This window comes from Suncus etruscus, chromosome 5, assembly GCF_024139225.1.
Source record: "Suncus etruscus isolate mSunEtr1 chromosome 5, mSunEtr1.pri.cur, whole genome shotgun sequence".
In the NCBI taxonomy this organism is placed as follows: domain Eukaryota; kingdom Metazoa; phylum Chordata; class Mammalia; order Eulipotyphla; family Soricidae; genus Suncus; species Suncus etruscus.
In genome coordinates this window covers 106,171,357-106,188,524 of record NC_064852.1, presented here as the reverse complement: position 1 = coordinate 106,188,524, position 17,168 = coordinate 106,171,357, and the positions used below count along the sequence as shown (strand labels likewise).

General features: G+C 37.6%; 1 protein-coding gene across 1 annotated transcript in view; it reads right to left on the bottom strand.

Annotated features, from left to right (window-relative positions):
- COL14A1 (collagen type XIV alpha 1 chain) overlaps positions 1–17,168 on the bottom strand; it is a 275,987-nt gene that overhangs the window by 141,055 nt on the left and 117,764 nt on the right. Inside the window, exon 26 of the mRNA XM_049772885.1 lies at positions 8,388–8,534. Coding sequence (XP_049628842.1) covers positions 8,388–8,534 — 147 coding nt within the window. The remainder of the gene's footprint in view (positions 1–8,387; positions 8,535–17,168) is intronic.

Here is a 17,168-nt window from a genome sequence, read left to right as displayed (position 1 = left end):
TACTTTGCAGAAGCCAGGTCCCCTGTTTGTGACGTCAGGCTGGGAAAATCTATGAAACTATGCCTGCCCAGTGGGGCCCGACTGTGAAAAATTGTGAGTGCTGCCTGTGTGTGTCTACCTTCTGTCCTATCGCGTAAAACTCTTGGGAGTGGGCCGAAAAGAGGCTCTAGGAAACTCATTCTCCCAGAAGCTCATTCTAGGGCGGGAATGCTAAGGAACGGCTTCATAAAGTGAAAACTGGCTATAAGCAGTACTTTGCAGAAGCCAGGTCCACTTTGCTATTCGGCCATGTGCTCTTTCTAAAGAAAGAACACCATCACAATAAGAAGAAAAAATCACACTAAGAACTGTGCTGGATCACTGAAGCCCAGCATTTCTCTCCGAACTGTCTTCTCTGATGTGTGCTTAGGCCTAAGATTTGATCCTGTGAGAGGCTTCATCCATGGAGGACTCCCATCCCATGGAGGCAAATCAACCCACCCAGAAAGGGTGGAGCCAGAGGAGTGTGGCTGCGTACATCATTTAGCCAATGAATACCACCACAACACGTAGAAAAAGCCACAATACAAGTGTGACAATGGGGAAACAACACAGGCCAGCATCAGGCATAGAGAATGAAGATGACATTTAAGTTGATAATGACCAACCAACTAATAAACCTCTCAGATAAGGACTTTAGACTAGCAATATGGAAGATGCTCAATGAACTCAAAGAAACCTTGGATCGAGTTGAACAGAACACTAATAAGAACCAAGAAAATATGAAGAAATAAATCACAAAACTCCAAACTGAAATAACATGTCAACTAACAGGCATGAAAAACTCAGTAAACGAAGTGAATGACAAAATGGATAAGCTTTAGGACAGGGTATCAGAAGCTGAGAATAAACTTGGTGCTATGGAAGATGAGATAAATAACAATTCCATACAGAGGGAGAGATTGGAATAAAAAACTTAAAGCAAATGAACAGACAGTGGAAAAATTAGTCAAAGAATGGGAACAGATGAAAATAGAAGTCTATGATAAGCTCAACAGAAACAACTTAAGAATCATTGGAGTCCCAGAGACCCAGGAAGAAAATTTCCAGGAAGAATCAATGGTCAAGAATATCATTAAAGAGAAACTTCCAGAGCTAAAGAATATATGTGATCAAATCCTGCATGCTCGAGGAGTACTAACCAAAAGAGACCCCAGAAAAAATACCCCAAGACACATCCTAGTCACAATGACGAAACCCACAGATGGAAACAGAATTCTGAAAACAGAAAGATCAAAAAGGGAAATTACATTCAAGGGAGCATCCTTGAGATTTACAGCAGACCTGTCACAAGAAACACTCAAGGCCAGAAAACAGTGGTGGGATATTGTGACAAGACTGAATGAAATGAATGCTTCACCTAGAATACTGTACCCAGAAAAACACACTTTCCGGTTTGATGGAAGAATACATGGTTTCACAGACAAAAAACAGCTCAGAAACTTTACAGACTCAAAACCAGTCTTGAAAGAAAAACTGAAAGACCTAATTTAAGACAAGACTAAACAAAAGACACATCAAATTTCAATTTAAAGATGGCATTAAATCCCAGGACAATTCTTTCTCTCAATGTCAATGAACTAAATGCACCAGTTAAGAGACACAGAGTGGCGAAATGGATGAAAAAAATCAATTCAACCTTCTGCTGCCTACAAGAAACGCACCTGAATAGTCAGAACAAACATAGATTAAAAATAAAAGGCTGGAGAAAAATTATCCAAGCAAACAACACCCATAAAAAAGCTGGAGTGGCCATACTAATATCAGATAATGCAAACTTTATACTAAGGAAGTTTGTTAGAGACAAAGATGGATATTTTATATTAATCAAGGGGTATGTAGAGCAGGAAGAAATTACTCTCTAAAACGTATATGCACCGAATGAGGGTCCAGCAAAATATTTAATACAATTGTAGAAAAATCTGAAAAATAATATCAATAACAACACAATAATTGTGGGGGACCTCAACACGGCTTTGTCAACACTTGATAGGTCAACCAGACTGAAACACAACAAGAATATACTAGACCTGAGGAGAGAAATGGAAGAAAGAGGACTAGTGGTTATATATAGGACACTCCATCCCCAGAAACCTGGATGCACATTCTTCTCCAATGTACATGGGACATTCTCCAGGATAGACTACATGCTGGCACATGAAACATACCTCCATAATATCAAGAGAATAGAAATATTGCAGACTACCTTCGCTGACCACAAGGCTCTGAAATTATTTATGAATTTCAAAGGGACACAGAAGAAAAACTTTAACACCTGGAAGTTAAACAGCTTCATACTGAATAACCAGTGGGTCCGAGATGAAATCAAGGATGAAATCAAAAGGTTCCTGGAAACAAATGACAATAAAGACACAAACTATCAGAACTTATGGGACACAGCAAAAGCAGTACTGAGAGGAAAAATTATAGCTTTGCAAGCACACATCAGGAAGGAAGAAGGAGCTTACGTGAGTAGCTTAATGACACAGCTAATAGAACTAGAAACTGATCAACAAAAAGACCCAATAATAGGGAGACAGAAGGAAATAACAAAGCTGAGAGCAGAAATCAATGAAGTGGAAAGCCAAAAAAACAATCCAAAAGATCAACAAAAGCAGAAGTTGGTTCTTTGAAAAAATAAACAAGATTGATATACCACTGGCAAAACTAACAAAGAAAGAGAGAAAGAGAGAAACTTGATAACTCATATTAGGAATGAAAAAGGAAAAAATCACTACTGATATGGCAGAGATTCAAAGGGTAATCAGAAACTACTTTGAGAAACTATGCCAGTAAAAATGAGAACCTGGAAGAAATGGATAAATTTTTGGATTCTTATAATCTTCCACAGTTGAAGGAAGAGGATGTAGCATATCTAAACACCCCCATCACTATTGATGAAAATAAAACGGTAATCAAATGTCTGCCCAAAAACAAAAGCCCAGGCCCAGTGTATTCACTAATGAATTCTTTCAAACTTTCCAAGAGGAACTACTACCAATCCTGGCAAGACTCTTTCATGAAATTGAACAAACGGAAATAATTACAAATAGCTTTTATGAAGCCAACATCACCTTGATACCTAAACCAGACAGAGATGCTACGAAAAAAGAAAATTACAGACCAATATCGCTGATAAATGGAGATGCAAAGATCCTCAACAAAATCCTGGCAAATAGGATTCAGTACCTCATTAAGAAGATTATCCACTATGATCATCCCAGGAATGCAAGGCTGGTTTAACATCCGTAAATCTATCAATATAATACACATCATCAACAACAAAAAACATAAAAATTACATGATCATATAATAGACTCAGAGAAAGCATTTGATAAGGTCCAACACCCATTCTTGAATAAAACTCTCAGCAAGATGGGAATGGAAGGAACCTTTCTCAATATAGTTAAGGCCATCTACCACAAGCCAGAGGCAAATATTATCCTCAATGAAGAGAAAAAAAAGCCTTCCCCTTAAATTCTGGCACAAGACAAGGCTGTCCTCTCTCACCACTCCTATTCAACATAGCACTGGAAGTACTTGCTACAGTGATTAGGCAAGAAAAAGATATCAAGGGAATCCAGATAGGAAAGGAAGAAGTCAAGCTTTCGCTGTTTGCAGATGATGTGATACTCTACCTAGAAAACCCTACAGTCTCTACCAAAAAGCTTCTAGAAACAATAGACTCATATAGCAAGGTGGCAGGCTACAAAATTAACACACAAAAATCAATGGCCTTTCTATACACTAATAGTAATAAGGAAGAAATGGACATTAAGAAAACAACCCCATTCACAATAGTGCCACACAAACTCAAATATCTTGGAATCAACTTGACTAAAAATGTGAAGGACCTATACAAAGAAAACTATAAAACTCTGCTCCAAGAAATAAGAGAGGACACGCGGAAACGGAAACACATACCCTGTTCATGGATTGGCAGGATTAACATCATCAAAATGGCAATACTCCCCAAAGAATTGTACAGATTTAATGTGATCCCTCTAAAGATACACATGACATTCTTCAAAGAAGTGGATCAGGAACTTTTGAAATTTATTTGGAACAATAAACACCCTCGAATAGCTAAAGCAATCATTGGGAAAAAGAATATGGGAGATATTACTTTCCCCAACTTTAAACTGTACTACAAAGCAATAGTTATCAAAACAGCATGGTATTGGAATAAAAACAGGCCATCAGATCAGTGGAATAGGCTTGAATACTCAGAGAATGTTCCTCAGACATACAATCACCTAATTATTGAGACATACAATCACCTAATTATTGATAAAGGAGCAAGAAATTCTAAATGGAGCAAAGAAAGCCTCTTCAACAAGTGGTGTTGGCACAACTGGCTAGCCACTTGCAAAAAACTGAACTTAGACCCCCAGCTAAAATCATGTTCGAAGGTAAAATCCAAATGTATTAAAGACCTCGATATCAGACCTGAAACCATAAGATATATAGAACAGCACGTAGGTAAAACACTCCAGGACATTGAGACTAAAGGCATCTTCAAAGAGGAAACTGCACTCTCCAAGCAAGTAAAAGCAGAGATTAACATATGGGAATATATTAAACTGAGAAGCTTCTGTACCTCAAAATAAATAGCGCCCAGGATACAAGAGCCCCCCACTGAGTGGGAGAAACTATTCACCCAATACCCATCAGAAAAGGGGCTAATCTCCAAAATATACAAGGCACTGACAGAAATTTACAAGAAAAAAACATCTAATCCCATCAAAAAATGGGGAGAAGAAATGGACAGACGCTTTGACAAAGAAGAAATACAAATGGCCAAAAGACACATAAAAAATGCTCCACATCACTAATCATCAGGGAGATGCAAATCAAAACAACTATGAGGTACCACCTCACACCCCAGAGATTGGCACACATCACAAAGAATGAGAACAAGCAGTGTTGGCAGGGTTGTGGAGAGAAAAGAACTCTTATCCATTGCTGGTGGGAATGCCGTCTAGTTCAACCTTTATGGAAAGCAATATGGAGATTCCTCCAAAAACTGGAAATCGAGCTCCCGTACGACCCAGCTATACCACTCCTAGGAATATACCCTAGGAACACAAAAATAGAATACAAAAATCCCTTCCTTACACCTAGATTCATTGCAGCACTATTTACCATAGCAAGACTCTGGAAACAGCCAAGATACCCTTCAATAGATGAATGGCTAAAGAAACAGTGGTACATATACACAATGGAATATTATGCAGCTGTCAGGAGAGATGAAGTCATGAAATTTTCCTATACATGGATGTACATGGAATCTATTATGCTGAGTGAAATAAGTCAGAGAGAGAAACACACAGAATGGTCTCACTCATCTATGGGTTTTAAGAAAAATTAAAGACATTCTTGCAGTAATAACTTTCAGACACAAAAGAGAAAAAAGAGCTGGAAGTTACAGCTCACTCCATGAAGCTCACCACAAACAAGGATGAGTTTAGTTAGAGAAATAACTACGTTTTGAACTATCCTAATAATGAGAATGTAAAAGGGAAATAGAAAGCCTGTCTAGAGTACAGGCGGAGGTTCAGTGGGGAGGATGGAGATTTGGGACATTGGTGATGGGAATGTTGTACTGGTGATGGGTGGTGTTCTTTACATGACTGAAACCCAAACACAATCATGTATGTAATAAAGTTGTTTAAATAAAAAGGGGAAAAAAAAGAAATATTTTGAGATTGTTATATGAAATGAACTACGTCACAGAATATGTTCTAGCCACACTTGTGAAAGATAAAAAAGTATCCATATATGTATAATATTTATCAATATATGTGTATATAGATATTTACAGATATTTGAAGTAATTTGATATCTATCCATCCACATGCCTGTTTCACAGCTGAATTTCTTGAGGACCAAGATGGTACCATTTGGTAGTTTAAAATAAAAAGTAGAAAATTGAGGAGAAAGGGTATTTCACAATGTTCATTATACTTTTATTGTTGTGAATATATATGTCCATATATAAATATTTTTATTTGCTCTTAAAAACAACTTTGTGAAATTCAAATATTTAAAAAGTAAACAAATTTGAAAAGTATGAATTTAAAGCTGGTATTGCAAAATTTATTTTAATTTAACTGTAAAATTGGGGCCGGAGTAGTGGCTTAGTGATGGGGCATTTGCCTGGCAGGCACTAACCTATCAAGGACCGTGGTTTGATCCCCTGGCATCTCATATGGTCCCCCAAGCCAGGAGCCATTTCTGAGTGCAGAGCCAGAAGAAATCCCTGAGTTTCACTGGGCCCAAAACAAAACAACAAAAAATAAAAGTAACCATAAAATAGTCCAAGGTCAGGTTATTTATTTAAAATCTGAGAAGAAAATGGGTCAACTTTGTAATCATGCATTTTTTAAACACCATGACTTACAGTACTGTTACTGGCAAAATCTCATGGATACAGTATTCCAACACAACACCACAAACTACCAGAGTTACTTCCAGATTCACCATCATTGCCCCAATCTTCCCTCATCTTACCACTGCACCTGCCTCCCCCAACCCACCTCACCTTATGCCTCGGTAAACTTAGTTTCAAATGCCAATGCTGAATCTGTTGCCTTTAGGCACTTGTTATTTCCTATGTCTCTTAATATCCCACAGACACACGAGGTCATTCTTATGTCTCTCCTTCTGGCTAATGTCATAGTCATGTATATTTTTTTAATGTGGAAAATTGAGGTCGATCCTAATAGAATCATGAACCAAATCAATATGAGGTTATGACAGGCAAATCAATTAGTTCAAATAGAACATCTGGCCTATGAACCACAGTAAACTGGTGATATAGTTTCTATCTCTAATGTCCCTGTATTCAGTTTTGAAGTGGCTGTCACATGAAATATTGACGTTCACTGCTTAAGATGGTGTACTGGAGCCAGAGGGTAGAAGTTACAAAAAGTTAGATTTCTCTAATAAAAGAACAATTACATCAATTAATGATATCCAAGTTAATGCTGAGTTTGTACTTAATAGTTGAGATGTTAATGATAGCCAAAAGTGAACTAGATCAAGCATCCAAACTTCAAGTGTTTTTATAATTTAAGAAAATAAGGCCTCGAAAACATATCCTATATGAGAAGTACCAAAAGATTACATATTTCATATTCTCACTTAAACAAAATATCCATAAAAAGCAATTTTTCACACACAAAAAAAGAAAGATTGCCTAGAAAGGAACTGACCAAACTAGTATTAAAAACAATCACTAAAGTTGACTTCTAGTGATGGCAGTACAGTTCTGTAAATCTGGCAAAGATTGAGCTGAGTGAATTTTATAATAGCACATTATACCTGAAAATATGCATGTAACACAACATGTTAAATATTTTATGTTGTCATGAAATAAAGTGATTTAGTGCAAGGTAGATGATTGGATTTATTAAATTATTCTTTCACTATATAATTTTGATGGTTGCACTCTGATAATTTCTTTAAACAAGAAATTATTGTACCTTAGTAAAAGATCTGTGCATAAAGTAGGACTTTCAAAATATCAAATCCTTTATAGTGGGCTGCCAAAGGAGTCATTACCGATCACTATTCCAGGGATTTTGAGTTGCAACTCAAGATAAAAAGTATACAAGCCCAGCTTATTCCCATACCCCCTCTGCCATGTGCCCTTCATTCTGCAGCCCTTTGCACCCTCCCCCCACCACACACATACACTGAGCTCACTACAATTCAAGTCATTTTAATATTTATGGCCTTTAGGTCATGAATCCTTGGTTAAAAGTGCTTCCAAGAAGCTGACATCTCCTTGCTCCTTAGAACATGTAAAAAGTTCTTTGTTTTAATGTTGTACTTTGCTTTTCTCTCCAGGGCATCAGATCTGCAGCCAATTGGGAGAAAAGAGCCAGAGCTTCCTAAGCAGGCACCAACTCTCCGGTCAGCCAGTGGGAGCATGCTGGCTCTGAGCTCACCCTCGAAGCCAGATCACAATGCCATTGTTGTAATGTCAGGACATAGTTCATAAGTATCATTTCACACTCCCTCATGCCACAAGTGTTCCTTATGGATAGAGAGCACAATATGAGTTATTGTTTCAAATGCTTAGTCATACTATGGCTCTACAGTACATTGGGACATTTATATAGAAAACGAAAAAACTCCATGTAGATAACACTGGAGTCCATCAGCAGTGAATTCAGAGGCTGAATAAAATAGACTAGAATAGAAGCATAGGACTTGAATCTTATTTATCCCTGGAAAGCATATATCATAAATAAAACAAGGATGTTTAACGAAGAGAGAAAGCCTCCATAGCGTTTGTTTTTAGAGAGGAAGATAAAGAGAGAGCAGAAAAGCCGACTTACGTGTTTTTTCCATTATGCTCACACTGGGACCCTCAATGTCCTGGAGCTTGGTGTAAACACTGATTTTATATTCAGAATCAGGCTGAAGTCCATAGAAGCAATGTCTGTTTGTTCCTCCACCCACAGTAGATTCTTGCTTTTGTGTATCTGAAATAAAAAGTAAAACCAAAAGTACACATAAAAAATTTTTTTAAAGAAACCATCAGTAGGGCCCGGAGAGATAGCACAGCGGCATTTGCCTTGCAAACAGCCGATCCAGGACCAAAGGTGGTTGGTTCAAATCCCGGTGTCCCATATGGTCCCCCGTGCCTGCCAGGAGCTATTTCTGAGCAGACAGCCAGGAGTAACCCCTGAGCACTGCCGGGTGTGGCCCAAAAACCAAAAAAAAAAAAAAAAAAAGAAACCATCAGTAGCTGATTTTCTTCTAAATTGTTTGCTACACAGCATTGAATCTGATTAACTTCAGAATGGATAATATTTATTTGAGGTTTTATATTTTTTTTTCTTAAAAGTTAAGAGGAGCTGGAGAGATAGCATGGAGGTAGTGTATTTTTCCTTGCATACAGAAGGACGGTGGTTTGAACCTGGCATTCCATATGGTCCCCTGAGCCTGCCAGGAGTGATTTTTGAGCATAGTCAGGAGTAACCCCTGAGCGCTGCCAGGTTTGACCCAAAAACAAAAACAAAAATATAGAAGGGGAGAATCTCAAAAGGCCTATAGATGTATTAAAGTTTGTTTTAAAAAGTGAATATTGGCTTTGTGGTAGAAAATATATTATAGATACTGCTTAAATGTCCATATTAAGTAAAGGATTGTAATACTAATCTTTATTAATATAAAAAGATCACCTTAATTTCCTAAACAAATTTGGGTAGGAGCATATTTTAAAAAATGAGAATCCCCATTAAAAATTATTTTAGGCACCACAATTTACAATATTGATAATGGCTGGGTTTTATGCAAAAACAAAAAACATTCTAGAACCACACCCTCCACCACTGTCCACTTCTTTCCCCCACATCTAGTGTCCCTGGGATCCTTTCCCATCCCTCTTCCCATCCCCCACTACAGTGATATGATTCCTATTACAGACCAGTCCTTGAAGACCAGAGCAAAGGGCATTTGCCATGCACATTGCTGACCTGGGATGGACTGGTCTCCAGCATCCCATATGGTCCCCCAAGCCTGCCAGGAGTGATTTCTGAGTGTAGAGCCAAGAGGAACCCCTGATTCCTGCTGAGTGTGGCCCCAAAACTAAATCAACAACAACAACAACAACAACAACAAAAAAGACCAGTTCTCAGGAGGTTAGAGTGTTAATATAAGAGGTAGTGTGTTCATCTTCCACATTGTTCATCCAGATTTGAACCCTGGTACCCATAAAGTCTCCCAAGCTCATCAGGAGTACTTCTTCAGTGCATAGTCACAAATAATCCCTAAGCTCTGCCAGGTATAGCCCCAAAGCAAAACAAACAAAAAAGGCCAAACACTGATAATCAAAAAGAAATGCACTTTAAAATACATTTAATTATTCTTTTCACCATTTAAGAAGCTAGGCTACAGAAAAAAATTCAGTCTTCAACTCCTGGTGCCAAGGTTGATTTTATTACATACAGTCAGTTCCACATAATCATTGCCTGTATCATCTCCATCATGACTGACAGCAAAGAACTAAGCTGACCTGATAAAGTGCTGGCTACTTTCTTCATTCTTCCACCCCAAATTCAATTGCTTTCCTCAGGATTTCCTATATGCTAAGTGTGGTATTGGTACTTAACAGCAACTAAGAGTAAATGCCAACACTTAATAAGCATTATGTGCCAGGCACTATTTTTAAAGATTTTATATGTATTAACTACTCCCAATCTAAAGACAAGAAAGTAGAGGATAGAAAATTTAGTCACCCAAGTTCAGCTACTATGTAAGTAGCAGAAACTGAAATTTAGACTCAGAACTATAACGTTTAGACTCAGATGATATTACTTTAATTCCCATTAATGGGCTATAAAATAAGGTAAATCAATAGTATTTATTTTTTCAAATAAAACTGCTTGAGAGCTGCTGAGTCTGATGAAGTAGACAAGCACAAGAGTTTGGGAAGATTAGATGAGGATCCCATGACACTCAGCATCTGATCATGTTATTGGTTGCAGATACCTATGTGGGTAACTTTATTTTTGGGGGGATCACACCTGGCGGTGCTCAGGGGTTACTCTTGGCTCTGCACTCAGAAGTCACTCCTAGCAGGCGTGGGGGACCATATGTAATGCTGGGTCCAACCTCTGTTGGCTGAGTGCAAGGCAAATGCCTTACCACTCACTGTGCTATCGTTCTGCCCCCCATGTGGGTAACTTTATTTACAAAAGATTTTCAAATAAATTTTTTTTATATGCTTAAAGCTTCATTTTATAACCTCAGAGGTAACTGGTTAAAAGGAAGAATTACTACTACTATAAAAAGAACAGTTATATTTTGCTCAAAATAAAGTCTTTCTTAATAAATTTTGTTATCATTTATAATATGATAAAATATAAAATGATGTCTTAAACCAGAAAGGTGATTCAGTAGAAAAATTCTTGCTTTATATTCTGTAGCCCTAGTTTCAGAAACCATCACATCAAAACTACACATACATATAAAATTTATTTGTTGCTCAACAACAGATGAGTGGCTAACCAAACTATGGTACATCTATACAATGGAATACTATGCAGCTGTCAGAATAAATGAAGTCACGAAATTTGCTTATACATGAATGGATTTGAAGACTATTATTTTGAGTGAAATAAATGAGAGGGAGATAGGCACAAATACTCATCAGTGGGATTTTGAAAAATAAAAGACAGTATTTTAATAATATCGAGAGACAATAGAGATGAGGGGTGAAAGAACCAGCCCAAGATATGAAGCTTACCAAAAAAGGTGGTAAGTACAATTAGAGAAATAACTATGCTAACAATGGTAGAGAGATAAATACAATGCCTGTCTTGAAGGCAAGTAGGGGTGAGGAGAGGTAGAAAATGGGGGCACAATGGTGGTGGGAAAGTTGCACTGGTGAATGGGGTTGTGCATTTTATGGCTGAAACCCAATTACAAACATGTCTGTAACCATTGTATTTAAATAAAGACATTATTTAAAAAAACTTTTTTGCGTGTTTCTCTTTTCCATTTTTGGGTTCACCTGGTGGTGCTCAGGGTTTACTCATGCCTTTGTACTCAGGGACTACTCTTAGTGGTCTCAGGGGACTATAGGGCATGCCACCTGCAAGGCAAATGCCCTACCCATTGTAATATTACTCTATCCTTAAGTATTTTTAATATTAGAGTTTTAATATGATTACTATGAAAAGAGTTTAACAATGATCTACTTTGCTGGTGTCCAAATTCAATTTGGATTTTAGCCTCAGAGTCCCACAAACATGTTGCTTTCTGATCTTAAACCATATGTTAGCAAATCTGAAAACTTCCTATAGTCATCAACTTATAATGCCAACATTCCTAAATTCCATGCATTGATCAAATTTCGATGATTTCACAAAAACCTCCAAGGACTTTCCAACTATAAGAATGTAACTTCCTTTAATGCTCCCATGCTTATTGATACCCATTTTCTTGACAACAGAATAGAAATGAGTTTTATTGCTAAACAATAAAATATGTAAATCACTAAAAAATAAGTACTGTGAAAAGAATGAGAAATACTATCAGTTTTATACCCAATAGTAATAAAGAGTGGGACCATGAACACAGGAGTATCACATTGCTTCTGGTATTTGTGACTCAGGCATAATGGCTTTGCCTACATGAAAAACATTTGAAATTGTCAAATCATGACTAATTTCTCCAAGTTCCTATGCTCAAGGTTGGAAATAAGTTTATTATTTTGGAAGGGAGATTCAGTTTTATTTATGTCTTTTTTTAAAATAAGGCTTCTGCATTCTCCTGATTATAATTGTGCTGATAATGATGCCATTAAGGTCACCAAAAGTTTGTACAAGTAGCTACTGAGCTCCCTCCACAAGCAATGATAATTCAATTCCAGAATACTCAGCCAGTCTTTTATGATATAAATGTATTCATTCTACCAGATCTCTCAAATCTCTAGTTCAAATGTCTCTATCTTTCTCAAAGAATTAAGTTTTGTGAATATATCAGTTTTTCCAAAATAAAACTGCTAGTTGGTAAAAGAAACTCTGCTACACTGCAATTCTCTTTCCTTACTAATGGATGACTTTGCAAAATTAATATTTTAGCACTTAAAATATAAAAGATTGAGTACCTTTTAAAACCTTTTTCAAAAAGACCAGAAAGTAATTTTTCACATAATAGGGCTTGAAGAGAGAATACAGTATGTGGGGACCTCATGATAAAAAAATACAGACTTGAAGATAAACACTATACTCAGTCTCAAGGTGCCACTAAATAAATTAAAATAAGTTGTGGAGAGAGAGAGAGAGAGAGAGAGAGAGAGAGAGAGAATTTCACAGTACCCACAAACTAATGGCAACTCTTTTGGGAGCTTGAGTTGCCCAAGACCTACTAAAATTCTTTGATTTGGGTCTGTCCTGGAGTTAAACAAAAGTCTACAATTTAGTTTCGCTAGTGGATAGCTAAATCAATGGTGGATTTTATTTCAGTCTCTTCTGAGAGTAACTTATCCTCTGGTAATTAAAAAAATAGATCTCAGCTATAAAAAAGTCATAATATTTACTTTGGTGGAGAAGACAACTGTTTGTTTATGCCTATCTTGTATCTTGTTTCTCTTTCTTTAAATCTGTGTCTCTTCTCTATTCTTGGTCTTTATGATCTTGGAAGGAGTTAGTAATGGCTCTTCCATCCTCCTCTACAAAAAGACAAGAGTGGTAACTAGGTCTAGCCCATCCATTTATTTCATGGTTTGGAACCCAATGACAGATTTAGGATATATTATCCACACCAGGGAAATATGACTCAGTTCTTTCACTTATGTTGAATTACTGAGAAAGGAAAAGCTCTCTTTTCATTAAACCTAGTAAGTTAAAAACTGAGAGCATGCAATTCTTGATAAGTTTGGGGACAAGGACACCTGACAATGTGAAGGCCAAGGATAACAGAGCAGAAAGATGAAGCAATACTGAATCTTCATGACATTGCTTGAAGATCTACATCCAAACATGGCTGAAACTAGACCTTTCACACTTGTCAATATTTTAGCCAATAGTGAGCCCTTTGCTTAAATCTTACATCTGTATCTGTACTATTTACAAACCAATGAATTTGAATAATAAAGTCTGGTTAAGTTATATGTAACAATCTCAAACATTGTAGGTATGGCCACAGATGTAAACCAAAAACCTAGTAATTTCACAACTGCATTTTCTGGGGTTCCTCTAAAACCCAAAGAAAATAAAACTGACCACCAAAATGTTTGTGGCACACACACAGCCCCCATAAGCACTGCAACTAAAAATGATATATGAGCACAATACTCAGGAAGTATAATGTCTGGCAAGCATCCCAGTTGAAATTTTTGTGCCTCTATCAAGAGTGTAAGCCTTTGTAAACATGTGTGCAAACACCAAATGAGAGAACTTCAGACATCCTCAGAGCACTTTAGCCAAGTGTGCAGGTACCAAAACCTGATTATCTGATGCTGGTGAGCACCACAGCTAAATGTGTGAATATCTCAAGGTTGTATGCAAGGTCAAGAACTACAAAGGACAGATAAAAGAGGGCATTAAACTATTTAGAAATGGGAGGCTGGAGCAATACCACAGAGGGAAAGGTGTTTGTCTCAAATGTGGTCAACCAGGGTTTGAGCCCAGCATCCTATATAGTCACCCTTGCCTGCCAGGAGTAATTTCTAAGAGCAGAGCCAGGAGTAACCCCTGAGCACTGCTGGGTGTGGCCCAAATCTAAAAAAGGAAAGAAAAGGAAAGAAAAGAAAAGAAAAGAAAAGAAAAGAAAAGAAAAGAAAAGAAAAGACTGGACAGGAAGGGATGAGAAAAGAAGGGAAGGGAAGGAAAGGGACTGAGGGGCCAGAATGACAGCACAGTGGCTAGGGCATTTGCTTTGTACATAGCCAATTTAGGTTGGGTTCAATTTCTGGTTTCTTATATAGACTCCTAAAACAGGAGTCATTTCTGAGCTTACAGCCAGGAGTAACCCCTGAGCACTGCAGGGTGTGACACACACAAAAATAAAATAAAAATAAATAAATAAAATAAAATAAAATAAAATGAAACAAAAAAAAAACAGAAAAATTATAGACTGAATAAAAGTGACCTGCCAAAATAAGAATATATCAGAGGTATTTAGAAACAGATTATTGGGCCGGAGAGATAGTACAGCGGCGTTTGCCTTGCAAGCAGCCAATCCAAGTAGGACCTAAGGTGGTTGGTTTGAATCCCGGCGTCACATATGGTCCCCCGTGCCTGCCAGTAGCTATTTCTGAGCAGATAGCCAGGAGAAACCCCTGAGCGCCGCCAGGTGTGGCCCACCCCCCCCCCAAAAAAGAAAGAAACAGGTTATTACAGAATAAAGCTTTTTCCAGCAAAGGGAGCTTGTGGGCCCACTTCCTATGAGAAATGGTTTCATTTCTCCAGGTATCTCTGTAGAATGAAGGGCTGGAATTTCTGCAGAGATAAAAAATCTATATATATATATATATTCAGGGATATTACAGAAATAAAAGATCTGTGGACCCAAAATACTTTGCCTATGAAGAAACTGGACATCTTATACAAGTTCCAGGGGTCTCAAACGTGGCCCGCGGGTCATAAAACAGCCTTTCGTACAACATTTTGTGGCCCTGCCCTAAAGAAATCTTTTTTTGTTTTGTTTTGTTTTGTTTTGTTTTAGTTGTTTGGGTCACACTCCCCAATGTTCAAGGCTTACTACTGACTTTGCACTCAAGGATCACCCCAACTTTGCCTCCTGCGGCCCCCAGATAAATTGAGTTTGAGGCCCCTAAATTAGGCAATAATGTAGCTGTAACTCACTCCAGTACACTTTATTAAAGCTGTTAACTAGAATTTGCTGCTGTCCAGTTGCATAGATGGCAAGATCTAAACATTATGAGGTACATCAGTCATCTCCTCTGATAAGAATCCCATGGGATCAGAGTACAGCAGGGAAGGCACTTGTTTTGCCAAGCTAACCCAGTCCCCCATGACCACAGTCAGAATTAAGTCCTGAGCACCAGTAGGGTGGTCCCAAAACAAAACAAAATAAAAAAACCCCAAAGCCCAAAGCTAGGGTCCTGAACACTATGGGAGTGAGATGAGTAAGGTAATGCCAACAAGACCATAAATGTCAACAAAATTGTAAATAGATCACTTAAACTGTAATACATTTTTTTTATTTTTGGGTCACACCTGGTGACACTCAAGGGTTACTCTTGGCTATGCACTCAGAAATTGCTCCTGGCTTTGAGGGACCACACAGTCCGTCCTGGGCAGTTGTGTGCAAGGCAAACGCCCTACTGCTGTGCTATCACTCTGGTCCCTATAATACATTTAAAAAAAATATCAATGCTAATATATAGGTTATGTTCAACTAAAATTGTTTTATATAAAATACTTAATATAGAATTAATTCCATTGATAAAACCAGTTTTAATACCTCTTCATGTTAATCTATAAATTTTTTATTAATGGTGGTGAATATTCATAAGAGTTTATGTACCTTCATTTTATATTCTTTTGGGAGGTGTGGGTCTGAGCCACCTGTAAGCCAGGGTTTACTCCTGGCTCTGTACTTAGGGATCATTCCTGGCAGTGCTTGAGGAACCATAAATGGTGGTTCCAGAAATCAAATAGAGTGAGACATATACAAAGTAAATGCTCTACCCCTGGAATTCTCTTGGGCCCCTAACTTTTTAACTTCTTAACTGTATAAAAGTATTGCAGAGTAGTTTGGGGGTGTGATTTTTATATTTGGTATTTTTATAAAGTTAACTAAGCCAGCAAATGCCAAGTCTTCTATTAAAGTATGACATAACTAGCCTTGTAAAGACACAGAAGAATAACCCTTTGAGATTTTATATTTGTTTCTTAAATAGTTGCCTGTCTTTCATCTACTTGGGCTTACTATCTCATAAATCAAGTTGAACGTAAACAGAAAATCCATTTGGCTTTTTCTGGCTTCCTTATTAATGCTAGTCTCTCTACAGTCACTTCCATATGCTTAGCTATTATTAACCTAAACAATCTTTGCAGGCTCTGACAGAAGAAAACAACTAAAAAGTGGCTTAGTACTTCATATGAATATATATATATATGTATATATATATATATATTTTTTTGTTGTTGTTGTTGTTTTGGGCCACACCCGTCGGTGCTCAGGGGTTACTCCTGGCTGTCTGCTCAGAAATAGCTCCTGGCAGGCACGGGGGACCATATGGGACTGGGATTCGAACCAACCACCTTTGGTCCTGGATCGGCTGCTTGCAAGGCAAACGCCGCTGTGCTATCTCTCTGGGCCCCTTCTTCATATGGATATTAATATAATGCCTTTGTTAGAGTGGGCATGAGTTTACTTCGTCAAGGGTGTTCTGAAGCAATTATGTTTCTGAATATTCTTGGCACCCTATCAAACTGTATTTTATACTTTATTGAAGGAATTTGTGGCAGGCCCTTGACATCTGGGGTGGAGATGATTGTGGCTGCAGCCATTTATTCAGAAGCACAAGTAGATATCTGAGCTTATAAGTTATGTCTGAGTGAAAGATGTTCTTGCAAAATGCAGCTCTTCTATAGAATCAGATGCTCTTTCCAGGTAGGTAGGATCAGGATTGAGTT